Source organism: Centruroides sculpturatus, unplaced genomic scaffold (assembly GCF_000671375.1).
Source record: "Centruroides sculpturatus isolate CEXI.00-Female unplaced genomic scaffold, Cexi_2.0 scaffold1305, whole genome shotgun sequence".
NCBI classification, from domain to species: Eukaryota; Metazoa; Arthropoda; class Arachnida; order Scorpiones; family Buthidae; genus Centruroides; species Centruroides sculpturatus.
The window spans coordinates 66,528-76,253 of NW_019385518.1; the positions used below are offsets into that span (position 1 = coordinate 66,528).

Consider the following 9,726-nt stretch of genomic DNA (forward strand, 5'->3'; position numbering starts at 1 on the left):
TGAAAGTATACGTATTAGTTTAAGTTCTTTTTTTATATATTTTAGATGGCCCCAATTAAAAGGAAAACCTGGCACCACAGTGCCATGATACGAGCCGTGGATGCAGTACGGAGCAATCAAATAGGTTACTTAAAGGCATCAAAACAATTCGGTGTTCCTAAGGATACCCCAGAAAAGGCCGGATGGCCAAGAGGTCACGGTGACAGCCTACCGCTCTGGGGGACCCGGGATCGAATCTGGACGGGTCAAGACTGTCCAGAATCTGGGGTACCCCTAGTATCTCATAATAGGAGACCATTTACCTAAGACGTGATTTCGGACTTTTTTAACTTTATCTAATATAACTAAAAATGTATTATGCTTAGGACTAAATAGCAATTATATTGTTAAATATATTAAATTCCCCATTCAAAATTGTAATTTGTAAAGCTCCAAGTGTAATAGTTATTTTTTTATAGTCAAAAATAAAAATGGTATCTCATATTCGGCATCCTTACCCTATATATATAAATATATCATATACATTTAATATTAATTTTAATCTAAAAGTGTGCAATTTTAATATTTATTTTGATAAATATCGAATCTTAAAAAATAAATTTCGTATTAAAATTTATTAAATATGAAAGTTTATATACACTTCATACAATCCGATTTACAAATTTAATTGTTGATGTAATTATAATTGTGTTTCGGACGTATACTGACTACAATGACAGTCGAACACCGGTTTAAATACAGTGTGAATGACTGTACAATACAAGTTGCCTTGTCCAATTATGGACGATTAACAACAGTCTTTAAACTGGTAAAAACACTGCTTTGTTTCGGATGTAACTTTGCAGGTCATCACACTGTCGTTGTTCTATGGTGTTTAGCCTAATCGAAGTTGAACAACCAGTGCAGAAATGTCTGTCAGTCAATTCAAAACGAAAAGAAAACCCTATTCGGGATGAAATGTCATGTCCAGTAAATTATGTCGAACCGGGTGAAACGTCATTTCCGGGTGACAAATGGAGAAACAAATTATGGTTTAATTGGAAAATTTTTATGTCGATTAAGACTACAATATCCGCATTTTTCTTATTTCTTTACTCCAAATATTACGAAAATGAAATATTTCATATAAGGGACCTATAAATTATTGTAATTGGTAATCATTTTATTTTAAAATTTATCAGTAACAGCAGTAAGCTATTATACATGTTTCAACAAAATGTGTCAGTAGCAGGAGACAACTTGAGTTAGAAATCGTACTTGTACTTTTCTTTTTTTTGTAATACACGGCTTATTGCGACTAGAATGAAGTTTCTAATTCGTTTTAAATGGAAGAATAAATCCATTTCAAGAATAGTGTTTAGTGACTCAATAGTCTTATTATCTTTCGTGTATTTCAGAACGTATAGTCCTTAACATGTGTAAGGTATTGTGTAAAATTCGGACACTTTAATATAACAAAAGTTGAGTTTATTAATAGATTGATAGACTCGAAGTATAATAACCCCTTTATTTTTTTCTTGGTTCGAAGGATCATCATTAAATCGAAATTTTTATTCGCCTTTATACAAACACGAAAATATTAAATTTTTGAATTCATATTACTGTTAAGACGACTGTATATGCAAGGAATGATCCGCGAAAATCCGGCATTTTCAGCGACAGGGAGGCGCAAAAATCAGGAAATGCGCTGAAAAAAACCACACGTTTTACATTAAATTTCGTGGCGACATGACAATAAAACTCCGACAATTTGTTGCGAGCTGTTTGATTTTCTGTATGTGCGGTTAAAAGCGATTTATTTCGAGCGTTTTCTGAGTTTTGCATCATTTGCAGCCACTTTGTCAGTAAGTTCAGATCACGAACTTGCTAAATTTAGGTATTTTTCAAGTGTTAAGCCGAATATCACACAATTAGTGGCAATAATTTTCTGACAAAGCTCCATTTACATAACAATTGATCGTTTTTGTCAGAGACGACGAATGGGGTCTTACCGCTTATTTTGGGAGATACTTTTCATCCATTGTTAATTTTTCGTCCAATCCAGTTGTTATAGATCTGAAATTGTTAAAGCAAAAACGGGAATTAATAATTACAACACGTTAAATTGTTATTCTCCCGCTATAGTTTATATCACATATTAAAATTTGCACCGCTTTAATTAAATTTCTCTTTGAATGTATGTCTCTAATCCGAATAAATACAACACGGTAGACTTCCTCTCACCTATCTGGTTAGGTTCTTTTTTATTGCATTTCACAAATGCATTTTCGGCTTATACAATATTTAAGCATCTCTTCGGATTAAAGAGGCATACATAATTATTTAAAATCAGAGATCTTCGTTAAAAATAAATTTTATATAAATACACATTTGAATGAAAAAAGTAAATTTATTGTTCGTATTATATACGAATTTTTTACAATTTTGTGAAAAATCATCGAAGACAGTAAATTGCTATGCAGTTATTATACAGATGGAGGATATGAATATTATACAATAGGAGAAAGTTTCATTAACAAAGATGTCCATTCACTATAAAATACAAATTGTTTTGTTATTAAAAATGTGTCGCGGCTCTATCAATTAACGATAAAATGAATTTGTATTTACTTTGAACATTAATATTTGTTTGGTTGAAGTGTTTTTATGTTTAAAATTTTTAATTTATTAAAGAATATTCATTGTTGCAGGAACTGAAAGAAACAGATCCAGTAGTGTTGATAGCAGCCGAAATTCTCGTCAACATGAAAAACAAAAAATTGTAGATAATAGAAGAACGAAAGAAATCTCCTGATCTTCATACTCTGCCAATTTCACAATAACCTGCGAATGTTCAATATCGACTGTTCTGTAATTCATTACCTTTCAAAATTGTTAGATTTTTAAACTGTATTTCGTTCATACGAATGGCTAATAAATTTCAATCTATATATATGTTTATATATATAAATGCGGATGTTTGTTTACTACACACTTCTAGACCATTTGATCAATTTCTACAAAACTTAACAGTTACGTTCAAATACATATAATTTAGATAATGTCGTACATCCAAACTTATAAAGTAATTATTTTATAGAAATGTAATAGCCATATTATATCTCCATTGGAATTGTGAGTTACACGTAAGTTACGCTCTATATTGGCCAAAAATTTAGGAAAGTGATAAACTATATATAATCCTTACAAAAAAACGATATAATTAAACAATATATATTTATATACATATTATATTCATTTAATTACTGCGATAAGGATATATCGCCAAATATACCCGCTATATAATTACTGAGACAGGTAGAACATAGCATTGCCTGTGTGGAATCGAGTGTGTTTAAGTTTGTGTAATGCAAACAAAGAATATTTAAACCTTAATGATAAGCTGGTACACGTCTTTACCACCGTGTCCTACTTTATACAATAGAGATGAAAGACCGGATAGCGAACTTCTAAAGATAATATAACATTAGGTGTTAATTTTAAAGCGTTCTCACCACTGACAGATGAAAACAAGCTATTCTATTAAGTGTTAAACGTTAAATTAGTCTAAGTTCAATAGTATTAATAGATAAAATGATGCATTTTAAAAATATAGTATTTACTCCTAGTTTTTTAAATAATTCACAATTTTGTTATTTTTTATAGAAAGTAATTTTTCATTTTGTAATGGTCAATAATAAAACAAGTATAAAAGAGTGTCTCTTATAAATTTATTTCAAAATCTTATGTGAAATAATGATTAATTTTTATATTTTCACACATACATTTTGGCCTTAAGTACCGATTCTGAAAAAACTCGGGTACGGGTGTTTACTTTATCAATCGAACTTTTACACACGCATACATGTAAACAACCTGTGAAAGCTAAAACTGGCTGTTGTCAAGGTCAACGGGTTTCTAAACAATGCACATGTGAAATTTCACTATTTGTTAAATGATAGAATAACACATCCTACAGCTATATTTGTCAAATATAAGATTTTTTAGATTAGTTTTAACTTTTATATGGTTTTTTTTATAAACTAACTTTTGTAATAAAAAAGTTAATTAACGACATGAATTAAAGCGCGGTTTAATAAGGACGCGTTGTCTTAAAAAAATTAAATTACAATTTATCACAACGTTGTTTAAATTTAGATCACGAATAGTTTCTTGTATATTCGTAAACGTTTTCGTACATGTAATTAGACCAAACATTTTTCTAGTTAATTGAGTTGTATAACTAATTTGTTTACTTAGAATGTGTTGCATATCGATAACATTATAAGTACGTTTAATTATAAATACGAAAAGCTAAAGTAATATAAATTTCAAAACTTTATTACCTTCTTCAATTATTCGGAAATTCATTAGGAAATGCAATAATTATCACAGATTATGAATATGAATGAGGAGGAGGATTGTGTATAAAATAACCGGAAATGTATTAATTGATTGCTCCTAAAAATAAGGTAGATTTTTGTACGTATATGAAATTATCTCAATTTGCTAGAAATATATAAAATGCCCGTAACGTATTTATCGATATAATAAATATGTAAACTATAATCATGTAGGCCTAGTTCTTTTTGTTACACGTCTCTTACAGATTTCAAGTTTGGGTAACAGCGTGGAGAAATCCTGTAGTGTTTAATATATAAAAACGTAGAACATTTTGATCAATAACAAATAATTGTACACGGGTTTTGAATGACGGCCTGGTTTACAGAATAACCTAGTTTACATATAAATGTATAATTTACATTTATAAAATGACATTTTTTACATCATAAAAACAAGATATTCTTTGAATTAAGCTATGTTGTTAATTGATTTATAAGTAGCAAAATAACTTAAAAACGTTGCCGAAACGTACTAAATAATCATCTACATATCTCATTACGATTTTCACACACTGGAATATTTTGTATTTTTTTATCTACGCTGTTCATAACTAATTCAGCTAGTTTTGGTCCCTTCTTCGAACCCATACTAACGCTATTCATTTGTTGGTAAAAATTATTGTCTATCTCAAAATTATTGGTATAAGCAAATTTAATCAGGTTTATTAATGTTTTATCAACGTCTAGCTCTGTTAGGCTTGTTTCAATTAGATTTGATTTTATATTTGGATACATGTTCTTGACATCGTAGCTTATTAACGTATCATTTTTTCCTTTTATTATTTTATGAATATTATTTATGGCTTCATCTGCATTTTTTATGCTATTTGCACAACATTCTATGGTTTTTAATTGTACTTTGATATATTTTTGACATAATTTGGAATGTGATAGAAGGCGTGACTAGAAGAAATAATTTGTAATAGTGATGTGGTGTGAGGTTTGCTAATGTAATACTGTGGATAAATGTTAAGAAAACCATTATGTACATATTGTTTTTTAAAAGCTGTTAAACCATTTACTTAATAACTTGTAAATCTGTTACTTTAATTGCAGTTGTTTCGATAGCGTTTTAAAGAATATGCCTTAGTTTAAAAAAAAACCTTTAAGAAAGTAGTGAAAACATTAAGTATTTACAGTTTTTTCTAAAATTGTTAAATCATTTATGTATAATTTGTAAAACTGACAATTTAATTAATTGCAGTTATTCTGATAGCGGTTTAAAAGATACGTCGTGGTTTAAATACGAAAATATCAAGTTGTTACTATTGTGATATTTTTATGAAAAATGTATATCTACGATTTTAACGTCAAATTTTATTATATCTTTGTACTTGGTCACCAGATACAGACATGTTTTTTTAGTTTAAAAAAAACATATCTAAGTGTACCGGTAGAATTTGAAAATCGTTGCTCTGTCTGCTGAGGTATGTAAAAAAGTTATTTTTGTCTGTAACAATGATCTACACGCGTAAAAATTGGTGAATTAAGTAATAGTTTGTTCATTTAATATATGTAGCATTTACACTGAAGAGAGGCTTAGATATTGTATAAGCCCGAAATGCATTTGTGAATTGCAATAAAAAAGAACCTAACATGATAGGTGAGAGGAAGTCTACCGTGTTGTATTTATTTGGATTAAAGAGACATATATTCAAAGAGAAATTCTAATTAAAGTGGCGCAAATTTTCATATGTGATATGAACCATAGCGAGAGAATAACAATTGAATATATTTATTAATTCCCGTTTTGCTTTAACAATTCCAGATCTTTTACAACTCGATTGGACGAAAAATTAACAATAAATGGGTGAAAAATATCTCCCAAAATAAGCGGTAGGACTCCATTCGTCGTCTCTGTGACCAAAATGATCAATTGTTATGTAAATGGAGCTTTGTCAGAAAATCATTGCCACTAATTGTGTGATATTCGGCTTAACACTGTTGAAAAATACCTAAATTTAGAAAGTTCGTGATCTGAACTTACTGACAAAGTGGCTGCAAATGATGCAAAACTCAGAAAACGCTCGAAATAAAAATTTTCTAATTAAACCATAATTTGTTTCACTATTTGCCACCCGGAAATGACGTTTCACCCGGCTCGATTTAATTTTCTGGACTTGACATTTATACCCGGGTTGGTTTTTTCTTCGTTTTGAGTTGACAGACAGACATTTCTGCACTGGTTGTTCAACTTCGATTAGGCTAAAGTCCATAGAATAACGAGTCTGATGACCTGCAAAGTGACGTCCGAAACATAAAGCAGTGTTTTTATCAGTTTAAAGACTCTGTTAATCGTCTATAAATGGACAAGGCAACTTGTATTGTACAGTCATTCACACTGTATTTAAACCGGTGTTCGACTGTCGTTGTAATCAGTATACGTCCGAAACACAATTATAATTACATCAACAATTAAATTTGTAAATCAAATTGTGTGAAGTGTATATAAACTTTCATACTTAATAAATTTTAATACGAAATTTATTTTTTAAGATTCGATATTTATCAAAATAAATATTGAAATTGCCCACTTTTAGATTAAAATTAATATCAAATATATATATATATATATCAGTGGCGTGCTGCCCGTGAAAGCCGTAGAAATGCCATTTCCACTGTATTTTCTAAAATAAAAATATTTTAAATATTTTTATAAATATTACATTTATATTTTATCATCATATTTATAATTATATTTATATAAATGTAAAAATGTTAAGTTAATAGATTATTTCAAGGGTTTAAAAAGTAATGCACCGAATATAATATAAGAGCCGATTAGAGATTTCACGCTGTTTGATTAATAAGCGCTTAAGAAACCATTTAAACTGGGCGAGTCGATTTCCTAAAATTTAATCAAAAACGCAGGGGGGTGGTATAGTGATTAGTGGGGCAGGTGTCAAGTTTGAATTTGTTATTCTTTCGGTCCAGTCGTTTACTCGTTACTCGCGGTAAGTACGTGTGGTTTTAACATTTTACACACAGAAATGTTTACATAAACATTACATTGCATACATAAGTTCGCTTATAATTATATAACACGTAATTTTCATTTTCTCTTCTGTTTCTAAATCTTAATAATTCTAACGATAAGTACAGATAAGTTGCGTTTATTCATCTATATGGGAAGACAATTTAGACAAACATATTTTGCTAACACATTTTAAAGAATTGAATTCTACTGGAAATATACATAGCTAAAGTATTTTCTCTAAGAACATTCATTTTTAGAATCGCACAAGTAAATACCTGTTAAAATAACTATCGAAAATTTACAATTAATATCATATTATTATAAGAATTTACTTTCCCAAGTGTTCAGATCATTTTTGTGTCTTTGACATTTTTATTGTTTTTACTTTAATTTAGAAACAATTATTAAAATTTCATTGTCTGAACACTAATTTTTCTACTGAAGTGTATATAAACAAACACATACTAATTATATTTTTTTCTGTTATATAAACCTTATTCACTTTATTTGAAATTAGTAGAGTTTTAAAATAATTTCTTTTGTTAGCTTTTGCAGAGATATCAGATAATATGGAAAAGTATCAATACAAGCTTTGCCAAAAGTTTTCTGAATCTTCATCTCCACCAGCTGTCACGAGAGGAGTGATAAAAAAGACAAAAGCATTACAGTGCGACTATTGCTTAGAAAAATTTAAACAGCGAAATAATTTATTTTATAAGAAGCAACTATTTAATTCAACACAAGGAAAACAATCTTCGTCTCAGGTAAATGAAAATATATCATATTTTAATCATTTGATATAGTTTATAAATATATTATGGTTTACAACAGTAACATATACAACGGTTTACGTGTAGGAAGTTATCTAATTGTAAATGTGTTTATTCTTAACAATCTTTTTCAAATATATTCTATTATAATAACGTTGTCCCTAAGTTTAATTTACATTTTTGCAATATTCAACTGATTTGTCATATTTCCACTTACTTCTGAATATTTTGTGGTGGTAAAAATCCATATAGCAATTTAATTATTTTTCATTAAATAATCCTACTCACATAATAAGAGCTTGTGTATCATTGTTATAATGAAATTCTGCAATTAAGTCTCAATTGAATATAAAATGTTGCATAATTATAAATACTTCTTAATTGTTTAGCAAATTGGAAAAGAAGGCGTGAGAATGACTTTCGAAATCTCTGAACAGTGTCATGAGCACCTTTCTTCCGACATGTCGGCTTCAAGAGCAATGCAAGGAAAGCATCTTAACAGAAACGAAAAAGTCATAACTTCGCAATCTTCTGAACCAATTTGGCAATGTCGCTTCACTACAAACTCCAAGGAAGATTGTTTCCTGCATAAACAGACACCTTTCACATCAAATGGTATTGATTTATTGTTTTCTGTTTGAAATTCAATGCTGCATGAGAATATTTGGTTTAACGTTGGGAAATATAAATTATTAATTATATTGGATGTTGTTACAGTATTTGATTTAAGAATTAACTTAACACTTAGTTTGGTATTTATAATTATTTAAAATCAGAGATATTCGTTAAAAATAAATTTTATATAAATACACATTTGAATGAAGAAAGTAAATTTATTGTTCGTGTTATATTATATCGACAGTAAATTACTATGCAGTTATTGTACAGATGGAGGATATGAATATTATACAATAGGAGAAAGTTTCATTAACAAAGGTGTTCACTGACTGTTAACTACAAATTGGTTTTGTTATTGAAAATGTGTCGCGGCTGTATTAATGAACGATAAAATTAATTTGTATTTACTTTGATATTTGTTTGGTTAAAGTGCTTTTCTTATGTTTAAAGTTTTTAATTTATTAATTAAAGAATATTCATTGTTGCAGGAACTGCAAGAAACAGATCCAGAAGTGTTCAGAACAGCCGAAATTCTCGTCAACATGAAAAACAAAAAATTGCAAAGAAATCTCCTGATCCCCATCCTCTGCCAATTTCACAGTAACCTGCGAATGTTTAATATCGATTGTTCTCTAATTCATTATCTTTCATAATTGTAAGAAGCGATTTTTAAACTGTATTTCGTTTATGCGAAATTCATACGAATGGCCAATACATTCTAATATATATATATATATATATATATCTATATCTATATGTGCGGGTGTTTGTTTGTTTACTATACACTTCTAGACCATTTGATCAATTTCTACAACGTTCAAATATATATAATTTAGATAATGTCATACATCCAAACTCAAGATATGGATATTACATTTCTATAAAATACAGTAGAGCGTCAATTATCCGAAAGAATTCCAGTCGGCAAATTTAAATTTTCGCCAGTGCTGTGGCGCTGCTATCTTTGGCTATGCCTTCG

General features: G+C 29.1%; 2 protein-coding genes across 4 annotated transcripts in view; both read left to right on the forward strand.

The window, feature by feature from the left end:
* LOC111639745 overlaps positions 1 to 2,774 on the forward strand; it is an 11,633-nt gene extending 8,859 nt beyond the window's left edge. Inside the window, exon 3 of the mRNA XM_023385688.1 lies at positions 2,691 to 2,774. The gene's annotated coding sequence lies outside the window, so the exon portion shown is untranslated. The remainder of the gene's footprint in view (positions 1 to 2,690) is intronic.
* LOC111639744 overlaps positions 1 to 9,357 on the forward strand; it is a 51,107-nt gene extending 41,750 nt beyond the window's left edge. For 2 of the 3 annotated variants that reach the window (XM_023385684.1, XM_023385685.1), the window contains exons 3-5: positions 7,915 to 8,123; positions 8,519 to 8,744; positions 9,236 to 9,357. In XM_023385684.1, the coding sequence (XP_023241452.1) occupies positions 7,929 to 8,123; positions 8,519 to 8,744; positions 9,236 to 9,351 (537 nt within the window). In that variant the 5' untranslated portion in view covers positions 7,915 to 7,928 and the 3' untranslated portion in view covers positions 9,352 to 9,357. Of the gene's footprint in view, positions 1 to 7,905; positions 8,124 to 8,518; positions 8,745 to 9,235 lie in introns of all 3 variants that reach the window. The other variant, XM_023385686.1, reaches the window with a different exon arrangement.
* Positions 9,358 to 9,726: the final 369 nt, after the last annotated feature.